Raw genomic sequence first — 17,216 nt, forward strand, 5'->3', positions numbered from 1 at the left:
CTCTAAGACCCCCTTGGTTAGACCTTGCACATATCGCACCTGTTATAACACTTATAACACTCCGGGGTGCTTATCAGTTCTTGTGAAACATCAAACATGGACACAACAATGCAGTCACGGACACGAATACGTCATTCCAGAAGTTCCACCCTAACACATGGCATACAGGAAGTCCCACTCAGCAAACCGGATGTCCCGCCCTCCTGTCAAAACAAGCCCCACCCACCAGGGTCATAAATCACCAGTGACACATTATACCCTACATTTACTACTAGTAGGGCTGCATGATTAATCAAAACATATTGAAATCGCAATTTGAACATGTGTGATTTCTAAACTGAAGAAAGCTGCAATTTTTGCTTTTTATTTTTTTATGCTCAATCAAAATAATTATTTTTACTGGTGAGCCATCTTCACTATAATCATATTTGTATATCATTTATTAGGAGTTGATTTTATAACCAGTTCTCTTCTGGCAAGTCATTTTAATTTTTTACCACCAACGCTGCCATGTCTAGTGATGTCAAACCTAACGTTACTTCTCGGAGCTCTCAAAAAGAGTTCAGATGTATTCTCTGATATTCTCCCACTCAGAGGTCAGAAATTTCCCACTTCCCAGTTGCTCATGAACACACCTTCCAAAACAGAGATGTTTGATTCAGTTAAGCACTAAATAAGTCAGCTATCTATCGATCAATAACTTAGCTTGCTTACCTTCATGTAGTCCTTTCTTGTGGTTGTTCCCAGTTGCGAATTACAAACAAACTTACAAAAAAACGACTGTTGACTGTGAGATTTTGACCGTAGCAGGGGCAAAAAGCAAAGGCCATATTGGCCGTAGGGTGTACAGTGATATTCGGGGCATCACGCCCAACAATCGGTTTGTTTGTAATTCGCAACTGCCATGGCTGTTGTGAATTACAACGCTGCATTAAACATTTGGAAGTGTCCAGTTGCATACAACCGAAGGGCCAGCAGGAGCTGAAGCATTGGAGGGACAGCTGTATTACGATCACCACCATGCTGAATGACTGGTCCAAACATTTGGTTTAAATGAGTAACTGAGTCCTTGGAGAAACTCTTCATTATCATAAAACTCAAAAGGGTTTAACCGGTCATATTTTTCTATGATGAACTCTGTTGTAAATTTGACCTCTCCACCGTGAATATGCTGACATCTTCGTCAAGTTAAACCACCTCAAGTGGTTATCTAAGTTTAAATTCCCCAAAAAAACCTTGATTTAACCCTGTTTAAACGTTAATCTACATTGGTGCAACCCAACTTTTTGTCATATGTTCGGAAGACTCTGGCAGTGGTGTCAAATCTTTTCATTTTCTATGTTAACTACAACCTGTGTCAGTGTCTTCTTTAGCTTGGTCTATGATGATTGCTGCCGGTAAATGTCCCTTGGTTCTGGCATACTCAAAAACCTTTTTTCTGAGGGCTCTTAGTCGAATTCTTACCAATGGAGGAAGAGCCTAACATCACAACTGCATCAAGATCAGTTAGCCTACTTACTACAACACCAGCAATTAAGATGAAGACAGCAGGTCTGAAATCAGTGTGGCAGGACAGAAGATGATTGCAGGATAGACAGCGTTTTTACAGAAGGTGACAGCTTATTGTTATGGGTGGGTGAAAGAAAAAAGGAGAAGGATCAGGCAACTCTGATCGCTATTAGTAGAATGTTTACAGTACAAACATTGATAGAAAAAGGCAAATCATCTGCAGAAGTTGCTTGGTCAGATAGAAATAGGTACCGGAGAATACTAAGCCAAATCTGAGAGGTGCTGTATACTGTTCTTGCAGCATCCAGCACTAATTAAGCACTGGACATACACAAAAATGTGGAATGCAATGACTGTTGTGCTGATTGTTTGTCACTGAGCATTACATTTTACAGTTAAATGTTCATCATTTAGCAGACTTCCAGAGCAACTTACAGTTAGCATTAATGACAAATCACTATTTAGTAATTATATGTTATGTAGCATTTAGATTGTATTTAAATCACAAATTCTTTGGATTTGTTCTTTTTTTTTTTTTTTTTTACTTTAAACATTTCCCTACAGAACATCTAATTTATTCATTCAGTCCCCAGCCTTCTGGTAGCAATTAGATAATTGAATAACACACCTCGAATAGAAACATTTGCACCAAAGTATAAAAGCAGTGGCACTTTCAGGCACGTTATTTAACATTTCCATGTATGATACTGTGTCAGATTGCAGTTTTTGTCAACTTGATGATTCTATCCAGACACCTCTAACATTAACTTAACCCTTACCCTGACCTTAAGCATGATAAAATGTAGGCCTAAACTTAGCACTAATCCAAACCATACAGAAAAGCCTGAGTTCATTAAGTCCGGCTCTGCTCATGCATGTATTTAGGGCACTGACTTCATGTCCACAGGGCCTAAAAGTCTACCAGGAATAAGGTTTTCCAGGAATCTGATATAACTATGCTTGCTTGGAATGGCTTACTAAATATTTTTTTACATCTGCAAGTGTTGATGTTGTGCAGAGCTCAACTTTACAAAATGCAATTGTTGCTTTTTGAAATTTGTAATAATGTTTGATTCCCATTAATGATTAAATAATTTTATATAGAATGGCATTTATTACATTGGAATTTTGTATTACATTTTTATAACATTTTGTCAATCATGCATGTCCATTAAGAACAGATTTTTATTTACAATGAAAATAGGCGATGTGGAGATGGAGGCTGTTATATTTTCCAGAAGATGGTGCTGTTTATCTTGATACATTTTGGCAGCAGCATGAGATGTCTAATTCACATAAAGTGGAAAAGGCATCTTAACATTTCTAACACTGTTGTCTCCATTTTGCTATACTTTTATTTCTATAATGAAAACATTTGTCATTGGCATTGAATTTCTCACTTATATCTAGAGGAGTCTAAAAGTCTAAATATGTGTTTTTAGACTTTTAGTGTTCATATCGCAGGATGTACAATGTGTCCTATTACTCTGTTTATCTATTAAACATGACCCAAGTGTACAGCATGAGATGCCATGCTTAACTTACAGTACCTAGTAGAATGTGGGTAAAACATGGACATTCACAGGTTGTTTTCTTCAGTGGTGCTTAATACCACTGTCTCTATCCATTAAGAGTCACACAATGGGACATTGGGTGGAAATAGATCCGTGGTAAAACTAAAAGGTATGTCACCTCTAATCATCAAACAGAAGATTTCAGCAGGTGTCTTTGCAAAAGATCAAGTTGTTGCTGCAAATCAAAATGTATTCACAGTCAATCCTACCTGGTAAAATAAAAAACGACAAACATGAACTAGTACACTATCAAATGTAAACAATGAAGCATTCATTTTGATTGTCTCTTCAAAATGTATACTACATCATGGTATTTACAGTTTTGAGGGCAATTTTACATGAAAGTATAGGTGAGAAGATGGAAAACTGGTCCAAGATCAGTATCTAGGGCTCCACTACTCTAGCCCTAATACAGCCCTGCTCTACTAACAGGGAACATCTCTCTCTCTTTGTAATTGCAGGGCTTCATCAGAAGCAACTGATGAGGAAGTGTGAACCATCAAAAGGTCAAAGGTGAAAAGTCAGGATGACGACAGTAGCCGCGGAGTATGACCATATGGAGATCTCGCAGCAGTACAGCAGCAGCGACACTGTCAACAACCGCTGGGATGATGAATGGGACAACGAGAACAGCTCGGCCCGCCTGTTTGAGCGCTCACGCATTAAGGCCCTAGCAGGTAAATAAGGCAGAGAAATTAAGAAAAAAAAATGAAGAAAGATTTGTGGTATTGCATTCACTTAGTGTGAGTTCTAGACTGACAAGGTGAGGCAGCTGCGCAGTTGATCCAGCATCAAATTCTGCCTGCTAGCCTCACCTGGGACTTAGAGATCCCTGTCCTTCCACTGTCAAAAGACTATACCAAATCTCTCAAATGGTTCAGGAACTTAAAATGTCACTAATTTATTCCATTGATATTTTGATTACCTAATCAATGTTTGGAAGTACGTTAGGTTGAAGTTAATACGAAGGATTAATTCCATTAATTCAGAAGATTGCTTTAAAAAAGTATACATGAAGAAAGTGTGATGGTACCAATAATAATTCTTTTTTTTCTTCGTTTTTTAATTCATTGATAAAGGTCACCCAGTTGAATAGATCCATTTATTTTTTTACCATTTACACAAAATGACAGAAATGCAATTTCCTTATTTAAAAAAGGTACTACATCCTTATCTTCATTCTACTGTCCAATGAATCATCTACTGTACAAATGGAGAACATTCCAGACCACTGGCCACCTGCATTGGACAAGCCATCCATCCAGATTGATCCAATGAGCTGAACGAAAGATGTGCATCTAAGAACCCCAGGGTAACAATGGGATTTACAGGCCTCTCCGGCCACAATGTTGTGTGAGTCAGCTGTCAGAATGAGGCTGCACAAACTTGGCCTAGATGGGAGGTCAGGGAGTAAAACTACTGTTTGCCAGACACCTGGGTAAAAACCATAACTACTGGAACAACGTGCTCTGCACACAAGTCAAAAGTACAATTGTTTAACCACAATGCCAAGTGCCCTGTCAGGGTAAAACAAAACACTACCTATAAATAGAAGAACCTCATACTAACAGTAAAGCATGGAGGTGGTGGCATTATGGTTTGGGTGGGCATTTAGAGCATGCACACCTGTTACTTGCTATTGCATCATCTGTGTTTCCTGATCACTGTCTCTGTTTAAGCTCCTTCTTCTTGTATCTTGTTGGTAATTGTTTCAGATTCCGTTTTTTCAACACCAATCTGACAAACGTAACTCACCCTCAAACATAACACCAATCTGGCAAACCCAACGCACCCCTCAGATCACAATCACTGAAATTCTAGTCACCTGTTTAGTTCGGTTCAGACTGCATTTTCTTTTTGAGGTACTATTTTGTCATCAAGCAGCAGTCTAGGCGTTGAGCTATTTCTATAGTTTTGTCCTCTCTCACTTACCATGTTTAACTACCTTTTCTACCTTTGCTTCTGATATTCTAACATCAACCTACTGCCTCTTCTCATGTACTACGACCATTGTCTCACTCTTTTACTGTAGCGTTCTCTCGTTGGATTATCCCGGTTTTTGAATCCTTATCTGCATCCTGAGATTCATTACACTGTATATACAAATATCTAATTACATCTATCACAAATGTGCAAATATTAAAGGGTTGTACAGTTATATGATCATGTCAAAAAGTATTTTCCTGTAGTTTCATTGTAACGATACCAGACGGAGGCAGGTGTTGTGGCTCCAGTTGCGGTGTGCACCGCTCTGATTGACAACAGTAGAAACGTGGTCACACGTACAGGCTGGGGTCATACACAGAAGGCACCGATACAAACTGAGATACAAGAGGGCTAAGCAGGACTCCAGGTCGCATGCAGGCAGAAGGTCAAAATACTGTAATCCAACAGACAGGCAAAAGTACAGATAGGGACTAGACTGGGAATCAGAGTCAAAAGGTAGATCGGGCAGGAGCAGGTCGGTACACAAAATCCAAATCTGTAGCAATCCTAAAGAGGGCTTAGTAATGATGAAGCGAACTAACAATCAATACCTCACAGTCAGAAGGCTGGGAGTGGAAGAAGTAAACACTGGGAGAAAACAAACAAAACAGGTAAGTGACACAGGTGATCAGTATTCTGGTGTTTGTGAGGCGGGAAGAGTGATGCGTTCATGTGGAGTGGAAGGTTGCGGTCTAGGAGGTGCGCCGGTTCCCAGTGAGGAATGTACTGTTTAGTATATAGTAAGCTAGTATGCCAGTATTGGGACTGATTGGGACCTACCTAGTCATAATATTGTGTCTTAACATTGCATTTTGTTGCACATTAACATCACACCAAGTTTGAGTATTTTGCTAGACACCAATAGGCATTGTGTAAATCTGACTAACATTTCTTATGTTAAGTTTTCTTCCACCACAAATAGCATCTATGAACTTTATGGCCTTTGCCACTGGCTGTTTTAAAAGCGTATTAACCAGCTATACTAGTATCTTAGTACTTGGAATAAGAATTTAGCAATTGCTTGCGAGACTAAAGACGAACTTTACACTGCCAAAGCTATTTCATTTCGGGGCACAACAATGTAACTATCAATATAGGTAACGATAACTGAGGTTTTCATCTTGTGAAAAGACGTGCGAATCATGGAAAGCCCTCCTCTTTCACTGCGCAAGTAGTTGTGGTCTATATCACCCCAAAAAGCATGCAGGGGTACATACTTGGGATACAAAATCACCAGAAAAAGTACACCACCTGGGAACCTTTGGCATACTATTTTCAGCAGACAATGGTTTGAGACATACTAATCTTCTCCCATACTATTCTGGTGTACTATATAGTATGCAAGTATGTGATTTGAGATTTAGCCTATATAATCAGGGCATCTGAAGACCATCGAGTATGTCAATTTCAATGTCTACCTCACACAAAGTAGTAACTGTACTGTACAAAGTTAAAAACATTATTCTGGAATGTGAGCAATGTTGAGATAATTCGGAACTGGAATTTACATTTTGAAAGACACCACTGCATCAACTCTTAGTCATGCTGAGCAATTTAAAATGAAGGCTCTATATAGCAAAGTGTGCAAAATCATTGGTCAACCTCTATGCTGTCAGATGATCTGCGATGGAAGTTGCCTGATATCTAATATCGAAGCTGTTGCCACATAATATTTTGGCTATTCAGTTGGCCCCTGTTGATATGTAACCGCTGAGAATGAATATAGGCCAATGGTTACTAGGTCAGAAAGGCTTCAAGCCTCACCGAATTAGGCTAATTAACAGTAAATGCATTGTAGTTATGTCAGTTCACATAAGTGAGCCTCATTTATTTTGATTGATCATAAAGATATTATCTACCCTGATAATATAGCCAGTCTCACTTACCTAGTGATCTGAATGTTCGTTTATTAAAAATTAGTAAAAGAAAACAATAAGTAGGACTTTAATCTGTCAGCAATTTTTTGCAAAGCTACCTCGCTCGCCTTGTTAATTGCAGCATGAAGTCCCTTCAGCAGTGTTAGTTCCACTGTTGCGAAGATCATCGCTCTGGTTTTCGCTTCCTTTTTGCGACATAGTATCTTCATTTCGATGATCGTTTGTTCTGGGCTGCTTATGTACTCCGTGCACGTGCACAATGCAAGCTTGTGTAACATTGACAAGACATGGCTAGGTTGTGTTCATGGAATGGCTTGAGCTTTAAAGTGGAAGCTGGCGTTCATTCAAGCTGGGCTTTGTCAATTAAGCGCAGATTTCATTAGTGGTGTTGATGAAATACCCCCCTGGACACACACAAAACATGTTTACACATACACACATTTATACATAGACTTTCTCTCTCTTCACCACACTAACACACTACACATAAACAACCACATTCGTTGTTGAAGGACATCATAATACACTTGACAGTTTTGAAACCAGACACCGTACATTGTTATGAATGAAAGCAGGAAATCACACAAGTGATATGCATATCTGTTTTCTGTTTTTAATCTAATGAATTTTCCTTACCAATGACCACTGGCGTAGTGTATGGTATATAACACATCAAAGTTTTTCCCTTACGAAAAACTACAATGTGGTATATACAGTTGTGCTCAAACGTTTGCATACCCTTGGAGAATTGGTAATATATATACCATTTGTAAAGAAAACATGAGTGAGCAGGCAAAACACATGTATTTTATTTCTTATGGGATTCACATTAAACTGTAGGTCATAACAGAATGCCACAATCATAAAACAAAACATGACAATAAAGAAAAAATGAAATTACCCTTGTTCAAAAGTCTGTATAACCTTAGTTCTTAATATGGTGTATTGCCCCCTTTAGCATCAATGAGAGCGTGCAGTCTTGTAATACTTATCTATGAGGCCCCGAATTCTTGCAGGTGGTATAGCTGCCCATTCGTCTTGACAAAATGCCTCAGGTCATGCAAAGTCTTGTCTTGCATGAACCGCACGTTAGAGATCTCCCCAGATTGGCGATATTAAGGTCAGGAGACTGTGATGGCCACTCCAAAAGCTTCACCTTTTTCTGCTGTAACCACTGAGGGGTCAACTTGGCCTTGTGCTTAGGGTCATTGTTGTGCTGGAAAGTCCAAGAGCGTCCCATGCGCAGCTTTCGTGCAGAACATTGCAAATTGTCTGCCTGAATTTTCTGATAACATGCTGCATTCATCTTGCCATTAAATGTTCACAGTTTTCCCATGCCTTTAGAGGTCACACACACCCAAAACATCAGTGAACCACCACCATGATTCACAGTTGGGATGGTATTCTGTTCACTAAAGGCCTTGTTGACCCCTCTCCAAACATAGCGCTTATGGTTGTTACCATAAAGCTCTATTTTGGTCTCGTTACTCCAAATTACAGTGTGCTAGAAGCTGTGAGGCGTGTCAAGATGTTGTCGGGCATATTGTAACCAGGCTTTTTTGTGGCATTGTCGCAGTAAAGGCTTCTTTCTGGCAACTTGACCATGCAGCTCATTTTTGTTCAAGTATCGTCGTATTGTGCTCCTTGAAACAACCACGCCGTCTTTTTCCAGAGCAGCATGTATTTCTCCTGAGGTTACTTATGGATTTTTCAATGTATCCCGAACAACTCTTCTGGCACTTATTGGCTGAACTCTTTCTTGGTCTACCTGGCCTTGGCTTGGTATCAAGAGATCCCTGAATTTTACACTTCTTTTGTGATTGAACAGTACTGACTGGCTAAAGCAAGGCTTTAGATAGCTTTTTATATCCTTTTCCATCTTTATAAATGTCCATTACCTTGTTGTGCAGGTCTTTTGACAGTTATTTTCTGCTCCCCATGGCCCAGTATCTAGCCTGCTCAGTGCATCCATGTGAGAGCTAACAAACTCATGGAGTATTTCTACACAGACACTAATTGCAATTTAAAAAGACACAGGTGTGGGGAATTGCCATTTTCACTTGTGTGTGTCACCTTGTGTGTCTGTAACAAGGCCAAATATTCAAAGGTATGTAAACTTTAAATCAGGGACATTTGGGTGATTTCTGTTATCATTATGATTTAAAAAGGAGGCAAACAACTATGTGATAATAAATGGCTTCATATGATCACTATCCTTAAATAAAAGACAGTTATTTTTGCATGATTAGTCATATTTTCAAAAACAATGGCAACATTTCACAATTTCTGCCAGGGTATGCAAACTTATGAGCACAACTGTACGCATATATTGCCGATCCTGGCATAGATTGACTTCACAGCTGACTTCTGATTGCAATAAACACACAGAAAAGCACAATATAAAATAAAAATACAAAAATAGATTTATTATTGAGGCCAAGCACTGACAACCCACCCACCGCGGGCCCTGGTGCAGCCACACCCCATGCACCCCTGATAGCTACGCCAGTGACTGTTCTGTTTACTATAATATACTGTTCTGTTTACTATAATATATATATGTCCTGATAAGGATTCTTTATCCTTTCACAGAAAGGGGTTGCTTTTTAATGAGAGGTTTTCTTTTCTCAAGACTTTCATATAGTGAACGGTAAAGATTCTACATAAACTGTTTACAGATATAATTTTACTAGAACAATTGTAATAGTAGATTTGTTAGATATTATGTAGAAAATCCCCACAGCAAAGTCACCTTGGCTTACTGGAACACAGTGTTTTAACAGCAGTCAACCCTGCAAGGGTGTTGACAAAAATAAAATAGATATGAGAAAGTGGTTTATTTTTTTCTGTCTGGAGACCAAAAGCAGTTTTGAGAAAAAAATCCTCTGCATTCTAATCAGCATCCTGCTTCTCACATGACTGTGTTTTCCTGCATTCCTGCCCAGCGGAGCATACTGCTCTCCGCCTGCCCTTCTTGCTGCAGTGGAGTTGGGAGGAACACTTCAGAGCGCTTCTAATCTCTACATATATGATTTATATATGTGGTTGGTTGATAGGCCCACCTGTGAGGGGCAGAAGGTGGCTTTGTAGTTTGACCATCTGATAAGTAACCAAAAGGTTTCTTCATCAAATCCCTTAGTTGGATTGGTGAAAATAATTAGTCATTCTGTCCTTGAGCAAAGTAGTTTAGCTTAATTTGTCATCATGGCAGCACCACTCACCTTCCCAATGTGGAGTGGTTGGGTGAAATTTGGAAGGCAAATCTCAGTTGGACCTTGTGTGGAGACTGACAGTAACCATTGACTGAATGAATAACTGCTCCAGAATTTACATCATGACTCAAACAGGAAGTGACATCATTACATTCCTAGTGGGTTCGGTAACTGTTAATGTGAACCGTGTGGTTCTGCATCAGGCTCCTTTGACAATGTCGGGGTAATCTCTCGCTTCAGAGTTTATATTTCCATCAAGTGGGTTGGCTCCTTGAAGAAAGTGTGCCATCACCTCTGTAAGATCCAAAATACAGAGGTGAATGTCTCATGGTTGTTGAAAGATTTGTTTGGCAGTATTTTCCTGCCAATTTTAGATTTTCTCTCATTTCTAATCCTTTGGATTTAGTTTGATGAAATTTATAGATGGAAAAGTAAGGAGGTTATCCAGGAGGTCATAAAACATTTTGTACGTTCTATCAGTGGTTTAAATAGTGTTTACCATGATAATTATTATGAATGGTCCATCTGTGAAATCTGAAAATTGTATAGTCACGCATCATTTTTTCAGAAAGTATTTTGACATTTTGTTGAGTAATAATTAATTACATTTTGTTGAGACTTAATTTATATTTGATTAAATACATACTTTTTAAAATCAATTTACACACATTACCCCTTTTTTATTTTTATGTGTCAATTAATTTAATTCTACATAAGTATTCAATCCCTTTGCCACACTCTTAATTTGGCTCAAATGCATCATGTGTCCTTTGATCATCCTTGAGATATATCTAAAACCTGACTGGAACCCACTTGTGGCAATTTCAACTGAATATGTATTATTTAGGCTGTCTGGGGTTCCACACTTCACAGTACATTTCAGAACAGAAACCAAGCAATGAAGTCCAATGAACTCTCTGTAAACCTCTGAGATAGAATTGTGTTGAGGCATACAGTTGTGCTCGTAAGTTTGCATACCCTGGCAGAAATTGTGAAATGTTGCCATTGATTTTGAAAATATGACTGATCATGCAAACAACTGTCTTTTATTTAAGGATAGTGACCATATGAAGCCATTTATTATCACATAGTTGTTTGGCTCCTTTTTTAATCATAATGATAACCAAAATCACCCAAATGGTCCTGATCAAAAGTTTACATACCTTTGAAAGTTTGGCCTTGTTACAAACACACAAGGTTACACACACAGGTGACAATGGCAATTAAAGATTATTTTTCCACATCTATGGCTTTTTAAATTGCAGTTAGTGCCTGTGTAGAGTTTGTTAGCTCTCACATGGATGCACTGAGCAGGCTAGATACTGGGCCATGGGGAGCATAAAATAACTTTCAAAAGACCTCCACAACAAGGTAATGGACATTTATAAAGATGGAAAAGGATATAAAAAGATATCCAAAGCCTTGCAAAATCCAGTCAGTACTGTTCAATCACTTATTAAGAAGTGTAAAATTCAGGGATCTCTTGATACCAAGCCAAGGTCAGGTAGACCAAGAATGATTTCAGCCAAAACTGCCAGAAGAATTGTTCAGGATACAAAGAAAAACCCACAGGTAACCTCAGGAGAAATACAGGCTGCTCTGGAAAAAGACGGTGTGGTTGTTTCAAGGAGCATGTTACGACGATAATTGAACAAAAATGAGCTGCAAGATTGAGTTGCCAGAAAGAAGCCTTTACTGTGCCATTGCCACAAAAAAGCCCAGTTACAATATGCCCAACAACACCTTGACATGCCTCACAGCTTCTGGCACACTCCTGACCTTAATATCATTGACCCACTCTGGGGAGATCTCCAACGTGCAGTTCATGCAAGACGACTAAAGACTTTGCATGACCTGGAGGCATTTTGTCAAGATGAATGGGCAGCTATACAACCTGCAAGAATTCGGGGCCTCATAGACAACTATCACAAAAGACTGCACGCTCTCATTATGGCTAAAGGGGGAATTACACAGTATTATGGCTAAAGGGTATGCAGACATTTGAACAGGGCTCAATTAATTTTTTTTTGTTGCCACGTTTTGTTCTATGATTGTTCCATTCTGTTATGACCTTCAGCTGAATGTGAATCCCATAAGAAATAAAATACATTTGTTTTGCCTGCTAACTCATGTTTTCTTTACAAAAGGTACGTATATTACCAATTCTCCAAGGGTATGCAAACTATTGAGCACAACTGTAGATCTGGGGAAGGTTTTAAATAATGCAAGTATTGAAATTTTCCAGAAGCATAGTGGGCTCCATCATTGGAAATGCAGGATGTTTGGATCCACCAAGACTCTTCGTAGAGCTGGCTGTCTGTCCAAATTAAATAACCAGCCAGAAGGGCCTTGGTTAGGATGGTGACGAAGAATGCAAAGGCCACTCTACCAGAGTTAGATTTTCTGTGCAGAGATGGGAGAAATTGTCAGAATGACAACCATCTCTGCAGCACTCCATCAATCAGGTCATTATGGTAGAGTGGCTGGACGGAAGCCACTTCTGACTAAAAAGCAGGAAGGAGCCTGAAGGTGTCTGTCACGGTAAGGTGAGCAGCAGCGCCACCGTTCCATGCACGTCTGTTCACACACAAACGCATCTCGGACTTGTTTTGTGTCACGTCTTAATCATGCACACCAGGTCCGCATCATCTCGTTTGTATGTGTTTAAATGTTTCCCCTCTGCTCCCCACATTCGTCGATCATTGTTGTTCATGTCTCCTTGTGTTCTGCCCATGGTGAGTTTAGTTTTAACTGCATAACCAGCCTTTTTTCTGTTTGTTTATTGTATTAAGTGCTCAGTGTTTCTTTTAAGTAAAGATTCGGCACCGACTACCATTCTGCCTGCGCGTGGTTCCTACCTCTTCACCACACATTTGTGACAGAAATGATCGAACGAAAATGGAACCAGCAGCCTGGTCCGCGGTTCTCCCCAGAAATGTTTTGGGGGGGGGGGGGCTGAGTGGGTGCCCGAGGGGGGCCGTGATAGTAACTCCTCTATGTCCCGTGCCTCCTACTTGCCAGAAGCGGCAACCCGAGTGGCCCGAACTGCCTGAGCCTGAGAAGGAGTGGCCCGAGCCGCCTGAGCCAGAGGAGGAGTGGCTGGAGCCGCCTGAGCCAGAGGAGGAGTGGCCCGAGCCGCCTGAACCTGAGGTGGAGCGGCCCGAGCCGCCTGAACCCGAGGAGGAACGGCCTGAGCCGCCTGAGCTTGCCGGGGTCTGGTCGCCGCCACCGTCCGCTTTAGTCTGGCCGCTGCCGTCTGCCGAGGTTTGGCCGCTGCCACACTCTCCTGCCACTGCACCCTTTCCTGTCCTGGCCGCCCGGGCGTTCTCTCCTGCCCCGTCGCCCCGGCATCCTCTCCTGTCCCGGCCGCCCCGGCGTCCTCTCCTGTCCCGGCCGCCCCGGCGCCCTCTAATGTCCCGGCTGCCCCGGCGCCTTCTCCTGTCCCGGCCGCTCCGCCTCTGCGCACACCACGTCGTAAACAGTCCACTGAGTGGAATACATTATGGATTTAGATGCTGCCCTAGCACCCTGGATGGTGCGGACCACCACAGAGGACCGTTGTCCAACCACAGATGTAGCCACTGATCGCCCGGCGCAAACTGCCTGCGCCTGGTTCAGGTGGAGGATAGCCTTAAGACTTCCCACAACCTCCCCAACGTCACGTGACAACGTAGTAGGTGAACAGTCTAAAATATGGGAGGCCGCTAACGCGAGGAGAGCAACGTTGTCTTCCCAGACCAGCCTAATGACAGCAAGAAATGCGCAGCCAACTCGGGCTCCAGACAAGGGACGGCCGAGCCGATGGGCATCTGTCTAGCTTCAACCCTGGTGAAGGTAGCATAGGATTTAACCGGAGCTCTGGCATGTGGGGAGGGAGCGGGTCCTTCGGTGTCATAGGAATCGGGCCCTGCGTAGGACCCTCCTCCTCTTATTGGAGTCGCCGTCTCCACTGGAGTCCAGCCCGGCGGAAACGTCTTCCTCATCGAAGAGGTTTAACAAAGTGGCGCAGGAGGACCATGCTGGGGGGTCGGTAAGACCCTCGCAAGTGTGGGCCGGTCCCAGGCAGGAAACACACAACCTGTGCGAGTCCTGTTCCAGCACCAAGTCAGCGCAACGGTAGGCAGCAGCTAAAAATGTCTTCATGGCGGAGACGTCAGGCTGAAGAATGATGACGGCAGAAATTATCAGGCTGAAGAGAGTAATAAGTAGTAACTCAGCAGGACTGAATAAAAAGGGAGGGTGTTCTCTGGACTCACGGGATCTATATAGGGGCAGGCGTGCCCTGATTGGCTGATACACATCCAAACACCTTTAAGCAACACCAGAAATACATCAAATGTAGTTTAGGATTACACTGAGTAGCCATTTGTATGCTTAATTTGGGGCACATCCTTATCCATTGTAATTTGTGCACAAACTAGTGGGCTCATATATAATTTTAGTTTTGATTAAAATTAACAAGCAAGAATGGGAATTTCACTTTCAAAACTACAGCAATTGGTCTCCTCAGATCCGAAACACTTTAAGAATATTTTTAAGAAGACATGATGCAACACAGTGGTAAACATGCCCCTGTCCCCAACATTTTTTAAATATGTTGCTGGCATCAAATTCAAAATAGGTATGTATTCTTCCAAAAACAATAATATTTCTCAGTTTCAACATTTGATTCGTTTTTGTACTATTTTTTGTACTATGTAGGGATAAATGATTTGCACATCATTGCATTCTGTTTATATTTGCATTTTATGCAGCGACCCAACTTTTTGGGAAAATAAAAGTAAAGCAACACCATACATAACACTGTAAACTACCAGCATTTTAAAAAAGAGTAATCTAGCAGCAAACTATGTAGTATTTTTGAACATCATAGATATGGCAAGTATGGCATGAATATACATAACAATGTGAACTAGCAGCAATTTGGTAGAATTATTTAACTTTATAGATACAGTGGATATAACAAGTCTACACACCCTTGTTAAAATGCCAGGTTTTTGTGACCTTTTAATGTGACCTATAATGTGAACAATTCAATTGAAAAACAAACTGAAATATTCGAGGGGGAACATTTTTAAATAAAAACAATAACCTGGTTGCATCTTCCGTATTCTTCATATGTATAGGGTAGGGTTGCAAGACGGAAGCCTTTTCTTACAAAGAAAAACATCCAAGCCTGGCTGAAGTGTGCAAAAACAAACATCAAGCACGTAGGAAAATGCTCTGATGAAACCAAGGTTGAACTTTTTGGCCATAATTCCAAAAGTTATGTTTGGCGCAAAAACAACACTGCACATCACCCAAATAACACCATACCCACAGTGAAGCATGGTGGTAGCAGCATCATGCTTTGGGGCTGTTTTTCTTCAGTTGGAACCGGGGCCTTAGTTAGGGTGAAGGGAATTATGAACAGTTCCAAATACCAGGCAATTTTGGCACAAAAAACCTTCAGGCGTCCGTTAGAAAGCAGAAGAGTAAGTTCACCTCTCCGCACGACAACGACCCAAAGCACACATCCAAATCCAGAAAAGCATGGCTTCACCAGAAGAAGATTAACGTTTTGGAATGGCCCAGCCAGAGCCCAGACCTGAATCCAATTGAACATCTGTGGGGTGATCTGAAGAGGGCTGTGCACAGGAGATGTCCTCGCAATATGACAGATTTGGACCACTTTTGCAAAGAAGAATGGGCAAATATTGCCGCGTCTCGATGTGTCTTGCTAATTGACTTCTACCCAAAAAGACTGAGTGCTGTAATAAAATCAAAAGGTGCTTCAACAAAGTATTCGTTTAAGGGTGTGCACACTTACGCAACCAGGTTGTGAGTTTAAATGTTTTCCCCCTTAAAGATTTCAGTTGGTTTTTCAATGGATTTCTTCACGTTATAGGTCACATTAAAGGTGGAAAAGGTTCTGACATGATTTATCTTTATCTCATTCTTCTACATCACAATAACCAGGCATTTTAACAGGGGTGTGTAGTCTTTTTATTTCCACTGTACATAAGCTTATGAATGGTGGCATAGCACACTACAGCTACGTAGTGAGAATGAAGAAGAAAAAAATATATACACTAATGCACCCACATACCATCACGGATGCTGGCTTTTGAACTGTGCTCCGATAAGAAGCCGGATGGTCCTTCTCCTTTTTAGTCTGGAGGACCCGGCATTCATGATTCTCAAAAATAATTTCAAATTATGATTTGTCAGACCACAGGACAGTTTTCCACCTCAGTCCTCAGTCCATCTTAAATCAGCTCAGGCCCAGAGTTGGCAGCGGTGATTTTGGATCTTGTTCATATATGGTTTCTTCTTTGCATGGTAGAGTTTTTGCTTGAGAAGTTACCTAACACTATTGTCTCTGCTTTCCCTTTTTATTTTGCTGCAGTCGATTCAAATATGTTAACAAACACAATTTAAGAAAATATACATCAGATCCATTTACGTCACAATTAATGTTGGATGAACAACTACCTAGCGTGGCAAAATAGTACTGTTAGCTGGCAAAACTTGCTTTGCCTTACTTCATTGTTTCTCAATATAACAATTCTCTGAAACTTTGGCAATGGCAATTGAACACTCCCTCAAAACTTGCGACATCTGGGGCATTTGACTGTGTGATGGAACTGCACATTTTAGAGTGGCCTTTTATTGTTGCCAGCCTAAGGCACACGTGTGCAATAATCATGCTGTCTAATCATCATCTTGATGTGCCACACCTGTGAGGTGGATGGATTATCTCTGCAAAGGAGAAGTGCTCATTAACACAGATTTAGACAGATTTGTGTACAGTATTTGTTGAGAAATAGGCCTTTTGTGTACATAGAGAAAGTCTTAGATCTTTGAGTTCAGCTCATGATAAATGGGGGCAAAAACAAAAGTGTTGCGTTTATAATTTTGTAAAGTGTTGCGTTTATAATTTTGTTCATTTTTGTTCAGTGGTTTGTTCTGTCAGCGATTACAGCCTTAAATCTTCTTGTATAAAATGCTACAAGCTTGGCACACCTGTGTTTGGGAGTTTCTCTCATTCTTTTCTGCAGATCCTCTCAAGCTTTTTC

The 17,216-nt window shown here is 40.8% G+C and overlaps 1 protein-coding gene across 2 annotated transcripts in view; it reads left to right on the forward strand.

The window, feature by feature from the left end:
• The window catches only part of LOC105006131 (spectrin beta chain, non-erythrocytic 1), a 133,356-nt gene that overhangs the window by 37,038 nt on the left and 79,102 nt on the right, over nt 1–17,216 (forward strand). For both annotated transcript variants that reach the window (XM_010864484.5, XM_034294561.1), the window contains exon 2: nt 3,545–3,760. In XM_010864484.5, coding sequence (XP_010862786.1) covers nt 3,610–3,760 — 151 coding nt within the window. In that variant the 5' untranslated portion in view covers nt 3,545–3,609. The remainder of the gene's footprint in view (nt 1–3,544; nt 3,761–17,216) is intronic.

This window comes from Esox lucius, chromosome 9, assembly GCF_011004845.1.
Source record: "Esox lucius isolate fEsoLuc1 chromosome 9, fEsoLuc1.pri, whole genome shotgun sequence".
Lineage (NCBI taxonomy): Eukaryota > Metazoa > Chordata > Actinopteri > Esociformes > Esocidae > Esox > Esox lucius.